Genomic DNA, 27,261 nt, shown 5'->3' on the forward strand with positions numbered 1-27,261 from the left:
ACATATATACTAAGTACTGTAAACTAAACTTTATTTGCGACGACATTATTTCGCAATTTACTGGTGATAGACTTCTCAAGAGCCTGTTTGTCACGAAAATTTCTCGCTGCAAACTAGCCTTTTACACATGGTTGCAATTACAACACCAAATTTACTCATAAAAATTAGTTGTTGAAAACTCATGAAATTTTCTCACAAATAAAATTTGGGTTACAGTATCTGTGTAAATCGTCCATATTATTTGTTCTAGAATTAAATTCTTTGTTATAAGCAACGTTTTTTCTTCTTTTAGTGTGTCTACACGGAAATCAGATTCTGACATGTTGAATATGTTGAGATTCTTCATTATCAAAAAAGTAACGGAATAACAAGACAACGCTACACCCAAATTAGGTTTCCACATTTTATTATTCATACAATGCCCTCATAGATTAACACTGGTTGATAAAATAGTCATACATACTGTATGATGTACACAAATACAGCTGTACCTTTCTACACGATCTCTCTCATTGTATGCCTTAGGTACTTCAACAACAAACAAAAAACAAACTATAGTAAGGTACGGGTTCCTTCCACAGATAAAGTACCTGCTTGTAACACCAACAAAATTAATGATCCGAAACATAGAATAACATACTTTGTCTCATCATGACCTTGGTTAAGATCAAGAGAATACTTTATGGTCATTAGCAGCAATAGCTTTGTGTACTGGTACTTAATCTTTTCTGATCCCTTAGTAAATGGAAATGTGAACATAAGAACTTCTGGTATTCTATCATCTTATCTTCTTTTTTTATGTAAATGATCACATACGCTTTACCAGTGTTTCATTAAAAAGTAAGATATACATGTATGCTATAGTATCATAAATTATTAGGTCCATACAAAGAATTCATAGGGGGAAATATTCCACCAGAAGTCTTTCTCAGCAATGTGCTTTAGTTGTCAGTGAGATAGATTTAGACTGGACATAGCAAGGACATACGACGTTGCTTCAGTACGTGCTGATTAGTCAAACTATCTCATAGATCCCTCACCTCAAAGATTATTTCTCAAATACAAATCATGATTCAAATAATGAACATACAGGTACAATAAGTAAATGTAGGATTCACTATACCTATGAAATAAAAAAACAAACACAGAACTGTACACAGCACTCGTTCAAGTGCATAATGAAAGACATTAGAGTTACTTCACCGATACAAACAAAAGATGTCAATGGAGTATTGTTGACTTATCAGGTCACTGACAGGTTGGTCCGTGAGTTGAGGACGTTGAGCGCCCGTTGGGGGGTCAGTTTGTACACCCCCAGGTCCTGGAGGGCCTGCTCTTTCTCCAGTCTACTCTCCTCTGACATCAACACCTCCCTCAGCAGCAGGGCTGACCCCACCCTCAAGCACAGCAGTGTGCATGCTTCATTGATTCTACAACATAGTCACAGTCACTGAAATCAGGACTTCATTTAAATGAAGCAATTTATACCAATCCATGTACACTAAAACTACAATTACATGCATGTAGCCTTCCCTAACTAAAAAAGATCTATCAAGGGGAGAACATCTGATCAATTTTCCCTTCCCAATTACTGGTATTATAATTTTTTTTTTTTTTTTTGGGGGGGGGGGGGGGGGGGTTAGAACATTAGATTATAGAGAGGAGTACATTATAACAGCTAATGCACATGTACTGTAGTATTTGAAGTGTACTGTATGTTATAATAACCGATGTTACATACAGTACACTTCAAATACTACAGTTATATATATATTATATTAAATATACAGTTGTAGTTATACCAAAAATGTAAATGAATATACATGTAATAATTTTTTAGAGTATCAATGAAATGAATTAGTAATACATAAGAACAAGAATGGTACAGACATTAAATAAAACCTACAATCTGAAGTAATTCTGTGGCTTTGTGGTGTATTCTCCAAAGAGAGGGAAGAGGTTCCTGGTCATATCAAACTCCAGCTGTTTGGCACCACCTTCACTGAACCTGTTCTGAAGCACCACCTGTAGTAACAATATTTGGGTATAGTATACAGCGACATGTCAAAATAATTCACTGTTAGAGTAAATAAAAGGGTAAGAAATGCACACATAATTATTGTGAACTGGGTACTTAAACATTTTAAGATATCTCATATACATGTTAATATACATGTATCATTTAGTATTCTACATACAGTAAATCTGATTACACACAAGAAAATGCTATTCCAAATTATGTTTCACTTCAAAGATTTTGAGTGAAATTATTTAAACAGACTGTATTAAAATAGGACATGCTTTGCATCACATAGTGTACACACAAATGGTGTAAAATATGAAGTAAAGAAGGAGTTCAATACATGTACTTTCTAACTGGTTCCCATATGGAGTATGCAGATTACCGATATATAAACATCAATAGATTAATTACCAGGTTGTACATTCATATTAATTAAAGGTACTTGCTCAGAAATTGACTTTCCATAACATAATGTTAATGATCTAAGGATTTTTGTACAACAAGGCATACCCATCACAAAAACAATATGCTATCCTTGTCCAATATAACTACACATATCATATCTACCTCTTCTAACATAAACTTGCTCATTTCCTCCGCCAACTTCCTCCACATTTTTACAAACAGTGGTTTGCTGAGTTTCCTATTCATGGTCATGAGGTGGTCTCTCAGAACCATCAACATGTCACAGGCAGGTGTAGACAGGGAGAGGTCCCCAGAGTCCTCCAAATTCCTCCATCTGGATGGAAAGAGGAAGCAAAATAAATGTACAACAATCATAAAAAGCTACCAGAGATGGAATTACATATGAAAATTATTTTCTTACTTCATGATACAGGTTTTGTGTAGCTACCCGGGTAGCATTTTTCTTTTAATGACAGTTCAAATTGAATTGTGTGCATTCTTAGCCAGGCTCTGCTGAAAGCAGAGTCCTGGCTGTAGGCAAGCAAATTGCCAATGTTACTATAAATAGCACAACTTCAAAGTAAACAAAAAACCAAACAGCATCAAAGTAAAAGCTTCCGCTATACCAAATAGTTACACAAAGAGTCACGTTTTGCCAAAAGTGTTGGCATTTTGTTTCTTTTTTTAATTTCGAGTGAATTGTCTATCTTTTTCAGTTTTCTTATTAATAGCATGTTTTAAAAACAAGACTATGCATTTTGGACACATACAATGCGCATGAATTTCCATGAACAACTTTGCTGCGCATTGAAGAAATTGGGATTGAATATATATCGCTTGTTGCAAAATTCAAGGCAGCAACTGTTTCACTTTTTTCTACTAGACAGACATATTTTCGTTTATAGTCGCTTACAAAATTTGGTCACTCTCTGATGCTTTGCCGACATTAAGGAAGGAGTCTTTTCTGGTTTTAGACTTGTCAAACGTAAATTTGATTAATTCTTCATTAAATCAAGATGAAAGGAAATGAAAATAGTATATTTTTCTTTCTTTTTTACTATCATACAACTTGGCATAGAAAAAGTAATCAATGTTTAGAATCTAACAAGGACTATATTTTTGGCATAATATTGGCGTAGGAAAATATCACATGTTTTGCAATTTAGAATTGCTGCAGATTAATGAGTCTGTTTTAGCATTTTTAAAACAGTAATATTAATGTTGGATTTTTTTACTAATGTGAACTAATGATATGATACATAGGTTTCAGAATATGTTTTTAAAATATGATTTGCCAATCAAATTACATTTTATAAGCTTTTTAAAATGCCCATTCTATACATTGATTTTTGCGAAAAAATCACTAAAATCAGTTTTTCTCTTTTATTAAATGGTCAATATATTAGCTTTGTACCGGTATAAAGTCTTCATAATACATAAAAATCAGACATATTTTATTATTGGAAGCATAAAAAAATAATCGAAATTTCTTCAAAATTTAAGAAAATTAGAGGAAATGCGGGCTAAGCAACATCAATTTTAGTATAAATATTTATTCCAATTTAGTAGTATAAGCTGATAGACATTTTGATACCCTATCATTTCATTGAAGAATAGAATCTTCAAATCTTAAACAAATGTCTACAGAACTACTAACAGCTACATTTATTTTTATCATCCTTTATGTTTAGGAAAAAGGTAGTGACCTTGACCTGACCTTTATGCGAAAACAAAAAGGTCAAATTTGATTAAACTGATAGAATCATTTGTTAATATGATCAATTTAAATGTGTCAAAATTTCATGAATTTTCTGTTATAAGAAGTATGTTTGATAATGAGAAGACTCCTTCCTTAAAAGCATATGTGTGTGTGTGTGTGTGTGAGAGAGAGAGAGAGAGAGAGAGAGAGAGAGAGAGAGAGAGAGATTTTCAGTTTTTACTACACAATATGCATAAAGACACACCAAAAGAGCCCGGCTTTCAGTACTTCAGTACTTTGATTTCTTGTGTAGAGGTGGGAAGCTACTCTGCACTAGTCTTACCTATACTTTCTGTAGGGCTGGGATCGGGCCTGAACATCTAAGGTCGCATGTTTGAGGATGTTTTTCTCCATTTCTACTTTCAATTTGTCAAACAGATCAATGCCCTCATCAAACACACTCTCATCAGCCATAAAACCAGCTCCAGCTCTCTTGGTCGGCCTCTAGAATAGAAACGACCAATCACATACAAGGACACATAATCTATCTGTGAAATATTCATTGATATTCAAGCAATAAACAACATATCATTTAAGGTAAATAATATACCACAATGGCAATTACAGTTTGTGATGCCATGATAACATGTACATAAATGTGGTTACATATATGCAATAGCATCTATTATTTTGAAACCCCTTTGTATATTTTATGAGACATACAAATGTAATTAAACGGAGCACTACTGAGAGTGAGGCTGGTTTGTTTTTACCTTCGTATCCTCTTCATCAGCTCCTGTGGAAGGTTCCACTGGTCGCGTGGCATTGTGGTATTGAAGCTCCACAAAAAACTGGAAAAAAAAGATCAGATGCAGAAACTTAATGCCATGAGTAAACATTCTTCATCATCAAGAGACATGCTTTACTTTTGGTAACAACTGTAGAATCACTTACAGTGGTGTTGCACCATTCTCTGAGGACATCAGTAATGTAATGCACTCCATTTAATATTGCACAGAAAGTGTCGCCCAGAGAATCATGGGTAACCTCTTTCATAACTTGTACAAGACGAATTCTGAAGTCTTCCAACAATTCAAGCTGCATGTCGAGGAATTTCAACCTGTGCTCTGGGGAAGGGAGGTACTTGTAACGGTCTGTCATAAAATAAAAATTCAAATACATTTCAAAACAAGAGTCATCTCCAATGAACACAAAAAGAGGGGTGAAAGGAGGTTGCATCTCATCATTACGGATAATTTCTTAGATTGGATTCACATGAGTGTCTTTTTTAATGGATTATTATATCATTTTATAGCTTTGTATAGTAAGTTTTTAACCATATTAAGTAGATTAAACATGGTCTTTATCAAAAGTAATACCATTTTTCTCATAAACATATAATTAATAAGGCATGTTAGCATCATATGACATAGTGTACATCTCCACACCTTTGTAGCTGATGGTCACTGACCTGTAATGGTGGACATGAGGGTGATAAAGCTCTCTCCACACTCCGGGACTTTCAGTGTGTCAATATCTGCAATGTTCTTATACTGGGACTCCCAGGCCGTGGGGGAGGATAACAGGGCATCCATCTTCTCTATGGCAACTACAATACATACCGTTTAATGAAAACCTAAAGTCTTTATATAGAGATTATATTACAGCGTTACGTACATTCAATGTTTGCAAAAATGCCCAAAATCACTTGAATTTGGTTAGTAAGAAACGTACATACAAGAAACTAGAAGCAAAGCTAAAGAGGTCGTATAAACAAATTGAAGGTAACAGGTTAAACATTTTGAAAAAAAACAACCCTAGACAATTTTTTGCCAAATTCAGAAAAAAGCCAAAATCAGTGGGAAATGTTCCTATCGAAATTTTTTTTGATCATTTTAAAAAAATTACCAATGTAGATGGAAGTTTTGATACCAATTGTGAACAAGCAACTGATGAGTGTGTTTTTTATGAATTAGATAAGGAAATCGATGTAGATGAAATTAGAAAAGCTATTAGTAATTTGAAGCGGGGAAAATCCCATGGGGAAGATGGTATTCTGAACGAATATTTTATTAATTTTCAGCAGCATCTGTTGCCTTTGTTATACAGTCTATTCAATTGTATACTAGATACTGGATTTTTTCCTAAAAGTTGGTCTTCTTCCATCATTGTACCTGTTTATAAAAAGGGTGATTGTACTAATCCTGACAATTATAGAGGTATAAGTCTGGTTAGCAATATGGCTAAATTGTTTACATCTATATTGAACAACAGACTGTTAGACTGGTCAAAAACAAACGATGTGATTACGGATGCCCAGTTTGGATTCAAACCTAATTGTGGTACACGAGATGCAATATTTGCTCTCCATTCTATTATAACAAATACTTTGTGCAAACGGAAACGATTGTACTGTGCATTTATCGACTTCAAGAAAGCTTTTGACTCAATTGATAGATCTAAATTATGGTTAAAGTTATCTAAAGTGGGCATCCAGGGTAAATTGTTAAATGTTATTAAAGCTTTATATAATGATGTTAAATCTTGTGTTGTCGTGAATGGGCACTTAAGCGATTATTTTTGTAACAATGTTGGTCTTATGCAAGGTGAAGTGTTATCTCCAATTTTGTTTAATCTATATGTAAATGATTTTGAAATGAATTTTAAAATCTGGATGCATACCGCACGAATTATTATCATTAAATCTGTTTCTACTAATGTATGCAGATGACATGGTACTTTTCTCTGAATCTGTTGAAGGTCTACAACTACTTTTAAATGAACTGTCACACTATTGCAAAACTTGGAACTTGTGTATAAATGTTGAAAAATCAAAAATTGTAGTTTTTAGAAATAAGGGCAAAATCAAGTGTAATGAAAAATGGTGTATTGGTAATGACGTATTAGAAATCGTGGAACAATTTACTTATTTGGGAATAATATTCCAGTACAATACTAAATTTACAAAAGCTGAAAAGCAATTATCTGACCAGGGTAGAAAGGCAATGTTTGCGTTTAGGAAAAATATTAGAGGCATGATACTTAATCATGAAACATTATTATCGCTTTTTGATTGTTATGTTGGTGGCATTATTAATTATGCTTCAGAAATTTGGGGCTGTCATAAAGGTAACAATGTTGAAAAACTGCACCTTGATTTTTGTAAGCAAACCCTGGGTGTGAAAAGGTCTTCACTTAATGCTGCTGTGTATGCAGAGTTAGGTAGAATACCTCTTATTACAAAAAGGTTTTGTTCAATTTTAAAATTTTGGAACGATGTGTTGTGTAGTAATAATTGTATTATACAAAAGTGTTACGAAGAAATGTACATTAACTGCGAATTACATGGACACAAAAATTGGGCTTCTGATGTAAAGAAAATTTTAAATGAAATTGGGTTCAATGAAGTTTGGAATAAACAAACAATCGATTCACTAACTCTAAAAGTCATAAATCAACGAATCGTAGACTTGGCTAAACAAGATATTTTTGGTAAAATAGAAAATTCGCAGAAATGTCATTTTTATAAATATTTAGTGGATGGATTTTATCTTCAATATTACCTTAGAAAGTCAGTTCCTGTAAAATTTCAACAGTGTATATCAAAATTAAGATTGTCCTCACATCGTTTAGCTATCGAAACTGGAAGGTACAATAATACACAAAGAGCCCAAAGGAACTGCTTTTCATGTAAAAATTATGTTGAAGATGAATTCCATTTTATTTTAGTGTGTCCAGTATATATTAAATACCGTCAAAAATACATTAAAAAGTATTTTTATGAGAAACCATCGATGTTCAAGCTGTTGCAATTGTTTAATAACGAAAATTTTAAAGATATGTGTAACCTCGGCAAATACATTTATTATAGTATGAAATTAAGAAACGATATATGTAATTAAGTGTAGATGTTGTTCTTTTTTGATTTTTTTCGCCTTTACTTATGTCAACTTTTCATATTTATGTATGTACAATGTAATAGGGGCTCCTGTAAAATACCCACTTCTGTACTTTAATATGTTTAATTTGTAAAATCTGATGAGCTGCAAAGCTTAAAGAAATAAAGAATGAATGAAGTCGTTGTACAAGCTTGTACATATATACGTCTGTGGAATACATGCACAAGGTGTAAACATATACATTTGCCCAATGTTCCTTAAATCTAACAATCACATACTCTACATGAGGTACCGGTATAAAGTACCAGAATTAAGAATTATTACATGTATATTAAATTGATCAATTTGTCTTACACTTCTTTTCTATTTCAATCCATCGCTCGAACACTATAGGTACCGTCAGGATATCCATGCTGCTGTTGAGTCCGGCTGGGTAGTCGTAGATTTGATGAAGTTCGTGATCAAAGAAGATGGCTTCGTCCACCAGGTGACAGAACAGGTGCTCGTCCTCCATCACCGCGGGAAGGTCGGCGGCCATCTTCTCCATCACAAGCACCACCAGCCCCCTCATAAACTCCACCTGTCACAGAATATAAAGCACCGATGTAAATACTGTGCACAAACTCTTATTCACTTGGGAGAAATTTTTTTGAGCTTTTCAAGAACAACATTATCCTGAATTTTTCTTGCTGCAACCCAGTCTTTTAATGTACATGTACTGGTACAGGTGTCACATTTGTATTAGACTATATGCACACTGGGTGCTTAGACTTGGTCACAAGATTACTGTAGTTCCAACAAATCATTTTATCACTGGCATATCATGAAATAAAGTTGCTGCAGATAATAGGTAATTTACTGTAGCAATAAAACATTGTAGTGGTGAAAATTCCTTATGAAGAAAAAATTACACTTTCTAATCCAAATAAGTCTACCTTTGCATCCACTGAATAAAATCCTGCAATTTCCAACAAATTTTGTATTCTGTTATCCAGGAACGATGAATGGTCCCTTATCCAGTTTAACACTTGCCCAAAGTACCATTCAGGCTGAAAGGAAAAGTCTGGTTTCAAAACCGATACATATACAATGAATATTGTGTACAGAAGCAAAATTCACATCGAACTTCAGTTCAACTTCAAATTGTAATTCTTAAATTACCTTCTCTTTGTTATTTGTCTGCTTGTTACCATAAAAATGGAACTTGAATCGTTTGCGTAGTGGGGTGACTAGATGTTGAATGGGCAGTAATAACGGGTTGAAGGTAAATTCTCGAGATAGAAAGGTCATTGTTTTCTTCTGCACCTCAACACTGAGAGAATCTCTTTTGTATTGTTAAGAAATTGTGAACATAGAATGCAGTAAAAAAACATGCTGTACAATTTATACTTGCACACACACAGACAAACACACACATACATTTGTAGATAGTAAGCAAATATAAATGTATGTACAGACAAGCAAACAAAAATATGTCAAGTGCTCAACTTGGAATTTTTTGTGTGTGTTTGGAAATTGTATACAATACAAAAGTTGAAGGACTCTGACTGTTTATCAAAAACAAAAAATTTCAAAAGATTTAGAAAAAAAATATTTTTTTAAAGAAATATTATTATACATTATTATTCAATTATTGACATTTTCATCTTTGTCAGTCAATGGCAATAAAACATTTGTTATAATGACTTAATGACTATAATGACTTTTTCTCATGGCCAATTTAAGATACAGTGGAGGGCCTGTCTATGTTGTAATATTTCTAGGTAAAGGATACGGTAACTGTAGTAGAAGAAGCTGTAAAAAGATGGCGTCCATCTTCTGTGAGGGATGTGATGAAGTTTGGGGAGTCTTTGTGGCTGTAGCAATTAGTGGCCACCCAACCACCTTTAAACTCTCTTCTAATAAACTGAATCAAAAAACAACTTTGATAGATTTTATATTTGCGGAATGATCACTTACCTGGTACATGTACTACTTGTAAAAAATTTTTTTGGGACGTGTAGAATCTACATACTGTTAACACAGATGTTCCCAAACATTGTTAATTGATCCAAGCCTTTAATATGGTGAAAAGAATACATTTAACCAATTAGGTATAAAAAAATTTCTTCAGGTATGGTATCCAAGTTAGTCACTTTGCACATCAAAGTTTAAAAAAATAATCTTTTCATATTTCATAGGTGTTGGAACCGTGGGGGCTAGGAGGGGTGGCATAGCCCCCCCCCCCCCACCCCACTTTTGTTTGCAAAGGTAGACCTAAATATTAGGCACATACAGGGTTGTCTCTAAAAATTGAAGTAGAAGGGAGAAAAAAAAAAGTAGAAGGGGATCTGGAGGTCTAGCTTTTAGCTAGATTGTGTTTGAAATGCAATAATAGCCGGGTAATTACGTCACTTTAGGCAGGGAAATTCCCCGCCTCCCGGGTCTTAGAGACAACCCTGCACATAGCATTAGGGAGGGGCCAGCCCTCCCCTACTTTTTCTCGCAGCAAACCTAAATGTTCCAAAATTTACATTAAAAAGATTGAAATATTAATAGTGATATTGAAAATTGGACTCATAGGTATACTAGACCCCCCCCCCCCCACACGGATTAGGATTTTCATGATTTTATGAATTACTTTTTTGTTTGTTTGTTTGTTTGTTTTTTTGGTTGTCAAGATTTCCGATGATTAGTCTAGCCCCCCCCCCCCCCCCCTTTCAATTTGCTTCCAACGCCACTATGTTTACAGTAAAAATGATATACTGGTACTTTGTTTTGGTAACAATCATTCAATATTTACTTAAAGAAATCCAATGTATCACTATGTACAAGTACCTTGAGAGTTTATCCTTGAGTATGTTGTACCAGAATAAGATGGTTTCCTTTAGGAACTGCAAAAGGTTCTGGCATTTTGAGTGTTGTTTTTGTATGTAGTATTCCGACAGTGAAGAGAATTCCTCCACTGCATTAGAAGTTCTGTTGGACATCAGTGCGGTATGAATCTGGTTACTAAAAATGAGAAATACAAAATGTACAATTATGATGTTGTCTTCAAAGTATTTCAAAATCAAATATCAGTGTTTGTTGTAAATGTTAATAAAATCATATAAACCTGCCTTATGTTTTCTATATGAGCCACACATGATAAATACTGTCTATACTTTTGGAGTTCCTCTATCTGACTAACAAGTGGAGTCAAATCGTTCACGATGGGTTTCAGTATTTTGCAGTGGTCCACAGCTTCATTTCGAATAGCATCACTTTTTTTTTGCAGGTTATTTATAGAGGTCTGTGCCTCCTCTGCATTTTTTAAGGCCTCATCCACCTCAGGAGGAATATCCCATTCAGAAAGTGACAGCTAAAATATATTCATTAAAACACTGAATCAATTTAATAAGAAATTCATCAAAGACATTAAAGTAGAAAATCGGAGATTGTTTCTTGCCTGTAATTATTCATAAAAAATAAATAATGAATTGACTGCCAGAGAGCTCAGTTAGTTGAGCACCTGACAAGAAACTCAGGGGGCCCAGGTTCAAATCCCAGTCTTTCCCTTCATCATTTCTCCCAGCCCATCACATTTGGTGTCATGACCAACCTCTGGAATTGAGAGCATATCTCCTGCCAGGGGAAAGGGCCTGAGATGGTGATCTAAGAGAACAAAGATTGTTCATGGTGGTGGTGGTGAGGGGTGCCATTCAAACCTGTTCAAATGTTGGCCCTAGATAGCTTAGTTAGTGGAGCATCTGACTTAGACTAGAGATTCAGAGGCTGGTTTGACTCCCACACTGGCCTGTCATTATTTCTCTGACGCTGTTACATGTGTAAAAATTCTTACCCTAAATCTGTACTGAAGAAAAATTTAATAATTATAGTTTTCGAAGTCTGTGAGTGTATAAACTGTGAAAGAGAAAGTCTGAAGCAAGCAAAGTGAAGATATAGTCTGGTAACAGAGACATAAATAACAGAGATTGGCAACTCTGCCATTAGCGTGTTTTGTTATTGAAAAATGTTACTGGACCAACCTTACTTTGAGAACTACATATTAGTAAACCGAGATATTTGATCTTAAACCAAAAGTATATATTGGCCAGCTATGAACCATCCACGAAATCTCGGACGATGGGTAGCCAACTGCCTCCTAAAACTCCTCTTTTAATATTGTTTATAAGACATAAACTCATAAAAATATATTATTTTGAATGTTTTGGTAATAGGTTTTAACTTTTGACTGATTTTATTTCGATATATTTACATTTACTTTCTTTCCTCCTATTAAATTGCATTGATAGATTTGAGTGATATTTACGCATAACACAGAAGACCCAATCACTAAATCTGGTGCGTATGTATACATTCAGTCTTCCTTCAGAACATGACTGAATCTCCTCCCGACTTCGAACCGGATCACGACCTGATATTATACGTGGGCTGATTAATATTTCATGGATGTAAATATTTTTTAAAGATTTGAATGAATTCAATTGATTAATTTCTTAGTATACCAAAAAAAAAAATTCATCAAATTACAGAATGAAAAATAAAATTGTGTTTTTAGAATTTATACGCTGTGCACTATATTTGTCAGCATAATTCGGCTGTTCCAATGGCTCTTCCGTTAATTGCGCATTACTCGTAGAATCAGGCCGAGATTTTTTAAAATAAATCATATTTGCGGATAGAGAACAAATGTTAAAAAACGTAAACATAAGCATTGAATCCTTATTTTTTGAAAGATGTGGTCTCATAACTGCAACGGTGTGTGCAAACAAATTAGCGCGTTATTCAATTTGTATGCACACACCGTTGCAGTTATGAGACCACATCTTTCAAAAAATAAGGATTCAATGCTTAAATAACTGTTTTTAGGAAGAAATACTGATTTAAATTTGTAATACTTTACAACAGGAACCGCAAGATTTCATTTTATGTTATTATGTCTCTGTCTGGTATTGATTAACAAGTAATAAGATATACATGTATAAGTGAAGTATTTCCAAAGAATGTGCTATAAAAATAAGTTTAACCTGTCCAAACTTAGCTCAGTATTAATTGCACCGCAAATCAAAAGGTTTTTGAAGGTGAGGAACTGTAGGTCTATGAAATAACAACCTATTTTTTTTTTTTATAAAATTACTTGAAGGGCTACAACTTGTTCTTAGTCCATAATTAATGATACTTACACGATTTTCTATGGTTTCTGCTGTTTGTTTAGTTTCTAAATAGAAAGATTTTAAGTCCGATAATGACTTTATATTATCTCCAAACTTGCTATTTACAATTTTCACAGCGTTTTCTTTACATCTGTCAACTGACATGGGCGCATCCATGTTGGCAATTATCTTAGTCAGCTCTGTGTTTTTTCTCCGAAGTAACTTGATCTTGGTATTTTCTTACTCTTGTTACCCGCAAGATAAAGTGATATGTATATAGCTTTCAGTTTTTGAAATTCTTATTAGTCTTAGTTTTATCACCCTAGAATTTTAACGAAAATACAATGATTGAAATATTTTACAATTATTATATTGATAGCAAGAAACAAATTGTAATGTATGTCAATAATATAATTTTTCGTACAAATTAGCTAATATAAATTTAACATTCAAGCACTCGAAGGCCTCAGATGAATAATCACGTGACAATTTAGAGCGAAAATCCTCAACTTTGCTATTTGTTAGTTATCCAATTTTTATGAAAGGTAAACTAAACCTTTGAGTTTCACAATGTTGGTTGTGTTGATTGTAAATATATGTTGTTACTTGTTAAGAAAAGAATCCATCGATTCTGTCAATGAGTTGTTTTTAGTACTTTTAATTATTTTACATGTCCAGAACTTTGTTAAGATCCTGGTTAGGGGAACGTTGACCATTCAACAGGCTGAGCACAGCCTATTGATTGGTGTCCATTTGGTTGGCAATTGCATGTATGGTAACCCCATTTTATCCATAGTCCGTCCCAAGTAATATATTCACTTTTTTCTTAGTATTTTAATATCCATATATACCTTTGTGTCCAAAGTGCTATAATTCACTAGATGGGAAAAAGTCCAGGAATTTCCCTTTGATGTGCCCCCTTAATTCTTCAAGTTGCAAAAACTGACTTAAATTTGAAAAGTTTTTGGGGATTTTGTGTGGCAAACTTTGACATGAAAGCCTATAGATGATGTTGTTGAAATATTCTGCGGGTGTTCTGACAGACTTCTAAATGGAGAAAAAGACCTCAGAGTCTTCCATTATAATTTTTTAAAAGAAATTCATTTTTGTCCTTAGCTGCAGATCTGTAGCTTTCTGGTTGAAAACATTTGGATAGACAAACCAAATTATTTCGATCAGAGAGCTACAGATCTGCAGCTATTTTATCCTATTTTTCCTGCAAAAAAAGAAATGACATATCAATATAAATATCTTTTCCTGTACACAGTGTTCAATTGTATTTCTTTGACAAGCATAGTGTATTTTCGTTTAAAATGTCAAAAAGTGGCAGAAATGGTAACTAGGGACAGATAATTGTACCAACCAGAGTAAAATTTTGTTCATTGTGGTTAATGCTTTCTAAGGAAGGTTTGCAGCCTGTCAATTTATGTGGCAAGTACTCTGGCATGTGTATTAATACTACATGTATTATGAATGAATCTTCTTGAAAATTGTCAGTGCTGTGAAAAGTACTGGTAATCCCAATAGCTACATTCACTTGTAATATTTTAAACATTGATAGTAACTGTTTTCTAAGATACTGTCAACAATCTGGATACATATAATTGGTCAGATATAGAGAAGAAATTAACCCTTAATTGTAGTTAATTTTCCTCATATTTTATTGATAACAACCCAGTTTAAAACATTTTTTTGCAAAAGTTTAACCTAGTAATTTTCCCCTATACTCTTTGTAACCAAGCAATATTATGGTAATTTAGCAACGTTAAAGGAATCCATACTTATCTCAAATTTCAGAAACTTATATGCTACTTTTTTTACGAAAACTTTTACAGATAGATATGTCCGGAATAGCCATTGGAAGACTTAGTGAAGAGCGAAAAGCCTGGAGGAAGGACCATCCATTTGTAAGATTCTCTTTTATTCCATATAAATTTAAGAAATATTCTAGTACATGTGTATATTATTCTATCCAATACCAGCAAGTGGATTTATAAGATTATATTAAATCAAGAACATTAATGAATTTTTGAATTATTTGGCTCACAACAGGAAGAATTCAAATCTACACTTGTGTTTTATGTGTATATTTCATTTTAGGGATTTGTTGCAAGGCCAGCAAAAAATCCAGATGGCACTTTGAATCTACTGAACTGGGAGTGTGCAATACCAGGCAAAAAGGGGGTAAGTAAAGTAGGAATTAACTACATGTAGTCATGTACTTGTATTTACAACACTATGGGTGTTACAGTTTCTTTTACAGTTATTTTGTATCTCAAATTCTTTTTTAAAAAAAAACAATTCACCAATACATGTACTCCATGAAACTAAAACCACAGTAAATGGTGACAGCACAGCAAATTGGGAAAATTCAGATATGTAGAATTAAATATGTTTACAGCATACCACAAACAAATGACAAAGATTATTCTCTTTTGGAAATTATCACAGTATAAAGTATGCAGATATTTTAACATTAAAATATCTGTCTCTGTTTATATATAATAATAGCAATAGTTTATTTCCAATTTTGGGCCAAGAGGGCATACAAGATTACAGATATCAGATAGAAATGCCTAAAAGAGAGATTCTACATAAAAAAAAAAAATAGTGAAAAAATTTGTTTAAATTTGTGAAGCCTAAGCTGCAGGAATCAATTTAAGCTTGCTATTTTGTAGACCCCCTGGGAAGGAGGACTTTACAAACTAAGGATGTTGTTCAAAGAGGATTACCCCAGCTCTCCTCCAAAGTGTAAGACACATGTACTCTGTTATGAATAATCCCAACATAGTCACTGGACATATCCACTGTATATTTCTTTGCCAAGCTTGTAGTATTTGTTTAAGGATAATGTGGGTATTGGTACAAGAAATACAGTATGCTATAAAGACAGTTACATGTATTAACAAAATGCTGCTTGAGAGATAACACTTTGGTGATGTTTGCAGGCAAGTTCGAGCCCCCATTGTTTCACCCCAATGTGTACCCCTCGGGTACAGTCTGTTTGTCTCTGCTGGACGAGGAAAAAGACTGGCGACCGGCGGTCACCATCAAACAGGTGGGTGGACAGCTCAAGCCCAATTAACAACACTAGTATTCAGCAGACACAATTAGCATTAGGAAATTACAGTGTTTTTTAAAATCAACTGATGATGGTATATATTGATTCGATTTCATATTGACTTTTCCAGATATTGCTGGGTATTCAGGAACTTCTGAATGAGCCCAATGTCAAAGATCCGGCTCAAGCCGAGGCTTACACGATATATTGGTAAGTGGTCCACCATTGAACATGATTATGTAAATTACTCTTGTACTGATACAATGTTGTCCATTTGTTTTACTTTGTACTGTTCTTTGTTTCAGTCAAAATCGGGTGGAGTATGAGAGGCGTGTTCGGGATCAGGCTGTCAGATTCCGTGATCCATCATTATAGCTAGAATCATGTGTCGAATATTTCAGGGAAGATACTGTGTTTCATCGGTCTATAAACTTCAAGCACAGACAAAGTGATAATCAAGTCTTCATCAAACGCTTGAACTTCAGTGCTCTTGTGTTTATTATAATCTGCAAGAAACTACAAGAAATTATCAACATTGCTCTTTAGTGCTTTCGCAACAGTCCGATCTGAAATTGTTTATGTGTATTGATGTATCTTATCGTACAGCTCTCATGGTGAAGCTTTACAACAACTGTAAGAATTTACATGGTTGAATTTGGAACTCTTACCAATGCATTGTGCTCTTATGATACATGTATAAGTATGTTCTCTTATTTTCATCCTGGACAAGAAATCTCTGTTCATTTTGATTCTTTCTTGTTGTGTGTTCTAACTGTGTAATGTTTGGTGAATATTAATCTGTTTACTAGTCGTGATTCGGTTAAACTCTGGTGTTTAGATTTTCTGGTATATACATGTACAAGGATTATGTTTATTATGTATGAAAAATAAAGGTAAATTTTGTAATTGATTTCAAATCCACCCAACAAATTTTAAATCAAATTTATAAAGTTATTAATAAAGAAATAAAAAGAATTAACCTTTGAAAGTTGTTATTGGTCTCTCTTAAAGGGAGACACATGTACCGGTAATAAGGAAATGAAAATGGGGTGGGTATTTTTAAGATATTGTCTCCAGAATCATATGGATAAGTACTTGTATTATCAAAACCATTTACATGATCTTTGATGTAAAGGATAGATATTTTTAACAATGACCCTAGTGTTCAGGAAAGAGCAAAAATGGAGACTTAAAAGCAGAGGAGAAAACTCTTGTCAACTGTCGCAAAAAGGAGGTTGACATAGGTTTTCAAGGGGTTTCGGATCTTTCAAATTTTCTGTCAACAATTTTATAAAGAAAAAAGAACTATAATATGCGATAGTAACATGATGTTAGAAAATTGTATGACCTTTTTTTAAAATCAAATTAATGGTTTCATCAGAATATCAGTATGTTTGAAATCTACTTTCATGGATATTGGTGGCGAGTTGATCCACAAATCAAATGTGATAAAACAATAAGATCTATGGCAAAAGATGACTGATACAGATAGGACCATTGTCATTAAATTGACCAATACTCATTCTGGTAACTGTGAACTCCACAAATTTAGCAAAAAATGATGCTCACAAATATTGATGGAACTAAAGTTTTCTTGGACCAAGAATCTTGTTCAATAAGTTAAAGTAGTAAAATTATTAACCCAGTAATCAAAAGGGTAAATTTATTAATAAAGTATTTTGCATGTAACCTCTTTACATTATCTTACTGATATACAAAAATAACTATTTCCTCAAAATATTTAATTTAGGAAAAGCATTTACAAGTGTAAATATAAATAGATAACCAAATATTGGTTTACAATATGACTATAAGTGTAAATGAACAGCTTCCTCCTGCCTACACATGCTCCTCCGCCACACTCGCTGCCATCATGGCTTGTTGTAAAGCATCGCCAATGTTAGCATCAGGTGCCATGGCCACAGCCTCGATTTCATTGGTGGAGGCCAAGTCCAGTTTTCCTGGGATGTCAGAAGTATCGGATTCCTCCTCGGTGCCCCCCTCTCCTATGATGTCCTTCGCAGATGAAGCAAGCAGAGTGATTGTTTCTATTTCCTGTGGACTATCAGACACAGCAGAGGGATTCATAGCAACAGCTTCAATCTTGTTTAACTCTGAAGGCTCTATAGTGACTGTCTCTATTTCACCTACAGAGGAAGGTGCCATGGCAACGGCCTCTATCTGATTGTCTGCGATAGGTAAGGTGACAATCTGGCCCCCGTCATTGATGGTGGATAAAGGCATCATAGCCAGCGTTTCTCCCGTCTTTGAGTTAAGGATCTTCATGTTGTCGCCAGAGTCAGTGATCACCACGTAGTCGTCCGTAACCTGTACACCCTCCAGAAAGTTTTGATCCACCTCTCCCTCAGTGATGATCTCCACATTCTGTAGATCCTCCGCACTAAGCCCGGTCTGTACCACCACATACTCGGTGGCTTCCTCTTCCTAAAATGTAATCAGTGCAGTTTGTACAGAAGAGCTGTACCACACAAAGAGACAAAGCTCAATCTCACAAGATACACATATTTGGTACATGGTATGTCTATAAAAAAGCTGTATTAACCAAGATATAATTGATATATATGAAAAAAAGCTTTATCACACAAACCCCCCCCCCCCCCCCCCACCAAAGCTGTATCACACAGAAAGACAACAAGGATTTACAGTGATTCATGTACAGTACATGTACAACAAATATGAAGAAATATAGTACTAGCATTATTTAAAGCTTTGAAAATGTCGGAGTTGTAAAGTGTACACCATTTTCCAAGAAAAAAACCCTTCAAATTGCCACTGAATTTGAAATGAAAAGTCAATGCATATATACCTGTGACTGTCCCTGAGTGTGCTCTTCGTCCACTATGTATTGCTGAGTGTCAGCCACTACAGAGGAGAATTCAGCCAGCACAGTGAACTCTTTCTTCTCTTTCTCTCGCTCTTCCTGCAGCTGACGAGTACAAGGCACTGAAAAATGACACTTTGTATATCAATGCCTACTCAGAATAAACATAGAATGCAGATACTAAAAGATTTATGAACAAACCGTAAGACAGATCTCATGTCAAAGTACATGAATGTATATGGATAAAATTTTCATAGTAAACATGCCTTTAGCCTTTAGATGCCGATTCAGAGTTCCATGTTCAGCAAACGCCCGATTACAGTGATGACATTTGAATGGCCGCTCCCCTGTGTGCATTCTCTGATGACGGAGCAGTGACCCTTTCTCTCGGAATCTTCTGCGACAAAATGGACAAACATAAGGCAAGATGCTGGTGTGAGTTCGCAAGTGAACCTTCATGGCATTCTGAAAATAAAATCTCAACATGACTATCATCATAATCTATTTAACTTAAAAAGAGAGACGTACACATAGACAATGAACACAGTTGTTCCTAGTTCTGAAATTATGTACCGTGTACCAGTACTTACATTTGTTTTGAAAGTTTTGCGACACACTGTGCAGTTGAATGGTCGGTCCATGGTGTGGATTTTGAGATGTTCCCTGACATGAGAGATTCTTTTGAACAGTTTCCCACATTGACCACACTTAAAGTTCCTGGTCTCATTGTGAACACTGAGATGTTTTGTAAGAGTATCCTTGGTGATGAAGCTTTTGTGACAGTGCATACACTTGTGAGGTCTGTCACCTAGTGGTACAGATAACACACTGCATTACTATCCAGTAAATCAGCAATAACAATTCATAGGTGCATGGAGTTTCATCTGATTTAGTATTTAAGACTAATGCTATTGTACTGTTGAAGCAGTTTGATTTGAACAAAAGGAACCAAAGCTGTTCATAATGCATCTTAAAGCTATACCTGTAATACTAATTTGCAAGTATTTCTATCCTTGATACAGGTATTTTGGGTGAATCGTTAACCTGTGTGGAATTTCCTTGATAGAGTTATTTTGGGTGAATTGTTTACCTGTGTGGGATTTCATGTGCAGTCTGAGGTAGTTCTGACTTTTGACAGTTTTGGCACACACAGGACACTTGTAGATATTTCTGGCCCGGTGTATTGATGGCTCTGGTTCCTCCATCTCCAGGCTTGAGGGAAGCTCCAATAGCTGATTAACAGCAATTCGGGCAATCCTGTAAAATATCATAGAGTAAGAGATAACTGGTTCACAGAAACTATGCAATCTTGTTAAATATCATAGAACTAGAGAAAAACGGTTACCGGTAAATGTTTCTTATGCAATTCCGTAAAATATCAAATAATTACATGTGCCTAGTAATGGAAGCTTAAACTACCAAGTACTTACTCACAATATAACTGAATGATTTAACAGTCCATTCCAATATATCTATAACTCATCAAATGTACATTCAACAATTGATTCAGATATCGAAACAGTTCTATAATGAAATATGGTGACGGTATATCTATGATATGAGGGAACATTGATACTAGCAATACTCAATACTCAAAGTACTCTTTACCTGTTTTGATCTTGATTGCTGTCTGAGATAGATTTGCCTTCTGGAATTTGATTGATGAGTTCAGAGCCCTTAGAAAAAAAGAGAAAAATACTCCTATGTTAATCTGAAGTGCGTCATTACAGTGCATGGTATATATAGAGAATGTAGGATGAGGCTACAGAAACAGACCTTGAGTTGATTCTGGTGCAGGGACGTCATGTGATTGCTGAGCTGACTGCGACTCTCAGCCACAAAATGACACATGCCACACCTGAAAGGGATGTCCGCCAAGTGTGCCCTCAGGTGTATCTTGAGGATGTCGCAGGACAGGAAGTCTTCTTTACAAACCTGGAGGTAAAACAAGAATCAGAGCTCAAACTGACCGCTGAATCTCTACAAGTTTGTGAAGTAACAACAAAATAACCATAATTCATGCCTACTTTGCACTGAGTGGGGTTAATCATCTCCTCTTCCAGAATGTTGTCTGTTGACAAGGTTACAACATCCATGTTGATTTCCTCTACTGTAGCACCCCCTACATCCTCATCCTCATTGGAGGCTATAACCTCAGCGATTGCACACTCTGTCTCCATGTCTTTAACTGCCTCCTATAAAATTGATGGAAAAAACTACCTGACAAATTTCAAAATAAATAAACTAAGCGTATCAATTGATTCCTTCTTGCTTTTTCCTCCCTTGTAATACTGTATACAGAGAAATATTTGACCCCGTTTTATTTTCGACCCTTTCGCCCTTGTTGTCAGAGGGCGAATTGAAGACTGAGCGAACTCTACATTACAAATAATATCTCTGTTAACAAAACTGCTTCTGGGTGAATTCAAGATGGGGTGAAACCTTATGCAATTGTAAAACGGCGAAAATTACAAGGGGCGATAATAACCCTGTATACAGTAATGCATTGTTGTTTTATTAATGGCCAACTACCAATATACATAACAGCATGGACCTACTGCAACAATTATTCAACCTTCAAAATCATCACAAAATAACCTTTAAATCCATAAAATTAACCAGTAGACAGAATAGATTAACAGTGTTCACCTCCTGGGTGTGGTCCTCGCCTTCAGAAAGAAGTTTGGTCTCCACTTTGGCCTGAGGTTCGTACATAGCATTTGCCGACCATCTTTTTCCATATCTTGGCAAATCAAGATCTGATTTGTTCTTACAGGATACTCTGTTTAAAACAATCTCTTCTGTATACTCTTTTCAAATGTGAATTGAAAACATGATGTTTGGAAATATTTTTAACAACCTTGTTAACTGGTTATCACAGAAATTAAAATTTTTCCACCTTATTAAGCCTGTATAAAATAACAAAGAAGTGTGTGCTATGACTTATCGAAGTGGATATAATCTAGTATTTTTAAGTTTTGCTAGTATTACATAAAACAATTACTTTGAATGTCTGTAAATTATAGGATATATTTATAACAACAACAACATGACAAACTTTCCTGTACACGAGTATCTAACCTTGATTTAAGATGACGTGTTAAAGCCCCAGATTCTGTAAAAGTCCTTCCACATTCTTCACACTTGAATGGGCGCTCACCTAGCACAAATAGATATTGACTTTTCAAATTTTTTTTTAAACATATTCACGCCTTTCCTTACATCATACAAGTTAACCTCCAGTGATGAAAAAGAGGTAGATTTTGAAATGAAAAGTGGTAGTACACAGCCATTTTTGCGTATATTTCAGAGTACAGATTTTTATAATTATGTAGTAAGGGTTATCAACTATATATATATATATATATCAACTAAAATATAAAACACTTTCAGTTTTGAAATGTAATAATATCTACAAATGAAATAAAAATGTTTGCATGCATTTACCATCATCTTGAAAACCAGTAAGCTGTTTTTTCTTGGAGAAAAAAATATTTGAGTAGAGACTTTATCAATTGCCTTTGTTCAGAAAAATAGGCTAAGTTGCCATAATTTAACATATAAGAGAATTAAGAACAAGTAGGAAATTGTATAATCTTTTTCAATATGTTTACCGGTACATGCTTATCACAATTCAAGCAGCTTAGTTAAGTTTACTGTTATGGCCAAGTTAAAAGATATATTCTATCTTTTAATAAAGCCAGATATGGAATTGCAAAGATTCTTTTTCATTGCGAGAATAATATTGACATGTCTTGTAACTAATGTAATCACAGGAGGTGGCTGCTTTCATCTTTAATGTAAAACACATCCTTGAAAACTGTCATTAACACGATTTAATAAAGCGTTTGTGTGTCTTTGATTCAAAGTCATGGGCTTATTTTAAACCCACCGAGATTTTTTTTTACCACCATGGCTTCCAAAATGGCTATCTATCAAAGTAAGGAACATATTTTAAAGAAAAGCGGTAGATTTTTTAATAAAAGCAGTAGGCGGGACTTTTGCATAAATCTGTAGAGTTAACATGCATGCTTACATCATACTCTTAATTACTGTTATTAAGTATATTATATGGTAAATGATTTAATTTTCAAGTAAAACAAACCTGTGTGCCTCCTCATATGTCTTTTAAGGGAACCTTTGGTTTTGAAAGCATAAGTGCATCCCTCAATGGAGCATGGAAAATCTCTGCTTGATGAATGAGTTAGTAAGTGAGCTCTTAGAACAGGTGCCTGAAGACAGAAGAAAATAACATTCATCTAAAAATTCTCAAATCAATTAATCAACGCACAAAAATCAAGTCTTTCTCTAGTTCTGTAAAATTTGAAAGCAGTTTGCTATTCTCGAATTGAAATTTCTTCGTTTTTTGGGTACTTATCATACTAAGGAACAGTGATTTTATCAGCATTTACAACCAACTTTGGGGGTGCGTATTATTCATAAGTGTGTGCAATACAGGAGACTTACAGTATAAAAAAAAAACTATACCTCCTTGAACCTATTTCCACACAGGTTGCAGGAATAAGGCCTATCTCCCTTGTCCTCCAGCGGAACAGGAATATGCTCCACCTGGACCTCCTTCGTGCTGCTTTTGGTTGTTACCCGGAGCTCCTCCTGAATGTTGAAGTCTATGTCGGTGGGGTCAGATTCCTCAGGGGTGTGGTCCTCCTCCTCCTCCTCCGCCTTACCGACCTCATTGTCAGACCCGTCTCCCATAGCTGTAGTGTACTCCCCCGACTGATCATGGACATACTCCACATGTCTCTTTAATGTTGCTTCCCTATAAGGGTATTTTACAAACAGAACTTATGTAATTTCTCTTGGGATAAGTATTAATGTTTAAATTATTGGCAGAAATCTGAACCTTATCAATTTCATTCTATCTTTTCTAAAGGACTAAGTGCGGTTTTATGCATTTTTTGCCCCCAAAATCAAAGTTTAAGAAAGAGCTTTAAAAATAAGGTGAAAGATAGTTAAAATCATGTTGGAAATAAATGTGTAAAAGGTTATCACCACAGTGACGTCATAATGTAGAAATGACGTCATGAAGATTGCATTATTTTGATAAATTGATGATTTGTGGCAAAATATGGGTGTTTTCCGATTGTTTTTCGACTAGGAAACATCGAGCGCAGGCTTGCTCAAGTACCATTTTTTAGTAAAATGTGTATACCATCTGAAAAAAAACATATGTTAAAATCGCACTTGAGCAGACCTGCGCTCTATACTTTCAAATGCAAAATATAGAGCAAAAATGAGAATATTTTCATTTGTTTGCAAATTTGCGGGAATTGGGTCATTTAGGTGACGTCATAGATAAACAGCGAATGAGCAATGATGACTAAAATCAACATCAAAGTTATAGGAATCCTCTATACAATGATTTGTGAAGATTTTATTTTTATACGATACAATTTAAAAATTGGTTGAAATTGGGGGCAGATATTTCACCATACCGCACATAGTCCTTTTTAAAAGACTTATTTTACCTGTTGAATTTTATGTTGCACTTAGGGCACCAATAAGATTGCCTCTCAGTAATAACTAAGTCAGGATTAACAAGTTCTTTTGTTTTCTTCTTTCCTGAAAATAAAAAAAAGTTTATAGCCATTCAACCAATGCAGGGAGTAATTATATCTTAACCAAGTACTTTAATACAATTATTCATCTTTAAAGGAAGATAATACAATAAATTCATCTGACTAATCATTGATATAAGTACTGCAAAATTAAAACCTCTTCTCCTTCGTTGTATGTTTTCTTTCTCACTCCCTTTTTCACTCTTCTCCGGTTTCTGGATGAGTTGAGGAAACAGCATGCGTCTGTCGCTAGTGCGGGAGAGCTTGACTTTGTAGTTGTCATGTTTTACTTTGTGCTGGAGGTAGTCACTTAGATTTGTGAACACAAGTTTACACTTTTTACATAGGTGAATATCCTCGTCACCTTCAGTATCTGTGTCAAAACCTACAAAAAAAAAGAAATATGTAAAAGATGATTTTTACCTGGCGTCAACGTTTCTAACAACATGGGATGCCACAGAATGCACTGTATATATATACTGTGTCACTTCAATGCTTGAGCCCAGTTGAAGAGCTCGTGTCCGAGATCACAAAGGGCGGAAAACAAGCAAATAAAGTCATTATACTACTGCTAACATTGTTTTAAAAACAACAGTAATCGACAATGTTGACAGGGTATTGTGAACTTTTAGCAGTAATGCATTTTCCACTATTTTTCGTCTGCTTTACCGTCAAAAACGATAGTTTCTGTTGTCTGGTTGTCGTTCTCAGTCATGGCGTCTTCCTTGCGACTGTCGTAATCTCAACTTCCGCTTTTGATAAGCGGGAAATTTTAAACCGTAAAACACCACGTGTTAGAGAGTAAAGTGGACAGGGCCGACCCCCCCCCCCCCCCCTTCCATCCCTCACACCCAAGTAGAGACCCTGGGACTTTACTCATTTTTTATTAAAATATCCTTTTATGACATATTATAAATCCAATGCACAAAATTACCAAAAACAAACTCAACACTCTCTACTGATAAACGACGCATTAAATATAAAGAAGGTCTGATGTTTTTCTGTCTGTAAAAAAGTTAACAATAGATTTTGTTGATAAATATAAATTCATATCTGTAAGCTATCATTTATTTACATTCGTTAACTTTAATAGTTAAAAGTTGTTAATCGTGAAACTATATATAATATTTATCAGATCAACTATGCTTTGCAATAGCAAATACTTATTTTGAGTGTTTTAAATTATGGTTTTAACTTCTGAAGCCAGGCTCGTACCAATTGGGGGGGGGGGGGCACCTTTTTCTCGCAGAGTTTTTTTTCTTCAAATTTACTTATTAAAAATTGAATTACCATGGAGTTGGCCCGCAACTTTTTTGGGAGCAGATAAAGTAATCGTCTTCGCTAGCCAAAGGTTTACGACCCGGAGTGGATCGCAAACCCTTGGCTAGCGTGGATCGTAAACCCTTGGCTAGCTTGGATTGTAAACCCTTGGCTAACAAAGATGATAAAAAAAGAATTGAAGTGAAAAACGGGAAATTAACATTGAAATCGAGGTATAGGAGTTTCTCTCTTCTTCTTTTTGGATGAGTCTGCCCCTCATACTTTCAAAAACGATGCTACGTGCCTCAGTGTGACACATAGATGATTTAACGTCGTAGACTTTAGTTTACGAACCATTAACTATATATACTCTCCCAAAAAAGAAACGCAACATGTATTATTTTACGTTTTTGTCAGATAGAAAAATAAATTTTAAATACTTAATACATTGCGTGAACAGTTCAATTTTTTTCATAATGATAGTCGTTGTGTTAGTTGTAATCATTAAAAAGACAAAATTCAAAACAAAAGGTTTAACGAATGTTTATTTCCACAATTGCAGCAGTATCTTGTGTGGCCACCGTTTGCTTGCAAAACTGTTGTAACTCGTCTCCGCATTGATTGAATCAAACGTTGAATTTGGACCTGGGGTATTCTTTGCCATTCCTCGTGTAGTGCCTGCTGTAATTGCAGAAGAGTTTGCGGGGCTGGTTGACGCATGCGCACACGTTTATCCAACTGATCCCAGAGGTGCTCAATGGGATTCAAATCCGGGGATCTTGATGGCCAGGGTAACACAGTGACGTTGTGGTCAGCAAGAAAGTCGACTGTAGCACGTGATGTGTGCGGTCTGGCGTTGTCATGCTGAAAAACCTCTCTCTGCGTGTTGATGACTGGAAGAAGGTGAGGCTTAAGGATCTCGTCGCGATACCTTTGCGCCGTTAAACTGCCAAGTACAAGAACCAGTGGCGTCCGTTGATTGTAAGAAATGGCGCCTCACATCATAACACTGCCCCCACCGAATCTGTCAACTTCTACCACACAGTTGTTTGCAAAACGTTCATTTTTTCGCCTGTAAACACGCACTCTGCCATCTCAGTGCTGTAGAATAAATCTGCTTTCATCACTAAACCAGATTCTTCTCCAATTCCTTAAAGTCCAGTTCTTAACTGTGGTGCACCATCCGACCCGTGCACGCCGATGTTGTCTCCCCAAGATAGGACCAAAATAAGGTCGTCTGGCTCGCAGTCCAACTTCTCGCAGGCGATTGCGCACTGTTTGTGCGTATATTCTGCGAAGGCCAGGTATGCTTGAAGCAGTCTGTGTTGCTGTAACTGTCCTGTTGCGTAGATGGAGAA

The 27,261-nt window shown here is 35.0% G+C and overlaps 3 protein-coding genes across 3 annotated transcripts; 1 reads left to right on the plus strand and 2 right to left on the minus strand.

Moving 5' to 3' along the window:
- Positions 1 to 389: 389 nt before the first annotated feature.
- Positions 390 to 13,361, minus strand: LOC105347771 (RAD50-interacting protein 1). The gene is made up of 14 exons (XM_034455364.2): positions 13,192 to 13,361; positions 11,125 to 11,366; positions 10,844 to 11,017; positions 9,801 to 9,932; positions 9,188 to 9,350; positions 8,962 to 9,075; positions 8,381 to 8,606; positions 5,599 to 5,736; positions 5,082 to 5,281; positions 4,901 to 4,978; positions 4,471 to 4,631; positions 2,591 to 2,762; positions 1,907 to 2,025; positions 390 to 1,430 (listed from the first exon to the last, which is right to left on the minus strand). The coding sequence occupies exons 1-14, from the start codon at positions 13,336 to 13,338 to the stop codon at positions 1,244 to 1,246; spliced, it is 2,253 nt and encodes a 750-aa protein (XP_034311255.2). The 5' UTR covers positions 13,339 to 13,361; the 3' UTR covers positions 390 to 1,243.
- A 221-nt stretch (positions 13,362 to 13,582) lies between these two features.
- LOC117684193 (SUMO-conjugating enzyme UBC9-B) lies at positions 13,583 to 17,197 on the plus strand. The gene is made up of 7 exons (XM_034455365.2): positions 13,583 to 13,706; positions 14,997 to 15,068; positions 15,262 to 15,345; positions 15,840 to 15,912; positions 16,110 to 16,219; positions 16,353 to 16,432; positions 16,528 to 17,197. Exons 2-7 carry the CDS (start codon positions 15,003 to 15,005, stop codon positions 16,595 to 16,597), a joined length of 483 nt encoding a protein of 160 aa, XP_034311256.1. The 5' UTR covers positions 13,583 to 13,706; positions 14,997 to 15,002; the 3' UTR covers positions 16,598 to 17,197.
- Positions 17,198 to 17,871: 674 nt separating this feature from the next.
- LOC105346193 (transcription factor E4F1) lies at positions 17,872 to 25,394 on the minus strand. The gene is made up of 15 exons (XM_034455363.2): positions 25,313 to 25,394; positions 24,801 to 25,028; positions 24,554 to 24,647; positions 23,553 to 23,844; positions 23,170 to 23,296; positions 22,146 to 22,224; positions 21,714 to 21,846; positions 21,092 to 21,259; positions 20,841 to 20,999; positions 20,673 to 20,740; positions 20,155 to 20,321; positions 19,655 to 19,872; positions 19,331 to 19,529; positions 19,050 to 19,186; positions 17,872 to 18,667 (listed from the first exon to the last, which is right to left on the minus strand). Exons 1-15 carry the CDS (start codon positions 25,356 to 25,358, stop codon positions 18,062 to 18,064), a joined length of 2,721 nt encoding a protein of 906 aa, XP_034311254.2. The 5' UTR covers positions 25,359 to 25,394; the 3' UTR covers positions 17,872 to 18,061.
- Positions 25,395 to 27,261: the final 1,867 nt, after the last annotated feature.

Source organism: Magallana gigas, chromosome 7 (assembly GCF_963853765.1).
Source record: "Magallana gigas chromosome 7, xbMagGiga1.1, whole genome shotgun sequence".
NCBI classification, from domain to species: domain Eukaryota; kingdom Metazoa; phylum Mollusca; class Bivalvia; order Ostreida; family Ostreidae; genus Magallana; species Magallana gigas.

Excerpts from the sequence above, each read along its gene's own strand:
- LOC105347771 (XM_034455364.2), bottom strand. The coding sequence starts at position 13,338 with ATGGATGCGCCCATGTCAGTTGACAGATGTAAAGAAAACGCTGTGAAA. Across the intron at positions 9,351-9,800 it reads CTTCTTCTACTACAGTTACC|AGATTCTCTCAGTGTTGAGG; the intron begins GTATCCTTTACC and ends ACAATACAAAAG. Across the intron at positions 8,607-8,961 it reads TTTATTCAGTGGATGCAAAG|GTGGAGTTTATGAGGGGGCT; the intron begins GTAGACTTATTT and ends ATTCTGTGACAG.
- LOC117684193 (XM_034455365.2), top strand. The coding sequence starts at position 15,003 with ATGTCCGGAATAGCCATTGGAAGACTTAGTGAAGAGCGAAAAGCCTGG. Across the intron at positions 15,069-15,261 it reads GGAGGAAGGACCATCCATTT|GGATTTGTTGCAAGGCCAGC; the intron begins GTAAGATTCTCT and ends ATTTCATTTTAG. Across the intron at positions 15,346-15,839 it reads CAATACCAGGCAAAAAGGGG|ACCCCCTGGGAAGGAGGACT; the intron begins GTAAGTAAAGTA and ends GCTATTTTGTAG.
- LOC105346193 (XM_034455363.2), bottom strand. The coding sequence starts at position 25,358 with ATGACTGAGAACGACAACCAGACAACAGAAACTATCGTTTTTGACG. Across the intron at positions 24,648-24,800 it reads CATACAACGAAGGAGAAGAG|GAAAGAAGAAAACAAAAGAA; the intron begins GTTTTAATTTTG and ends TTTTATTTTCAG. Across the intron at positions 19,530-19,654 it reads GCAAAACTTTCAAAACAAAT|AATGCCATGAAGGTTCACTT; the intron begins GTAAGTACTGGT and ends TTTTATTTTCAG.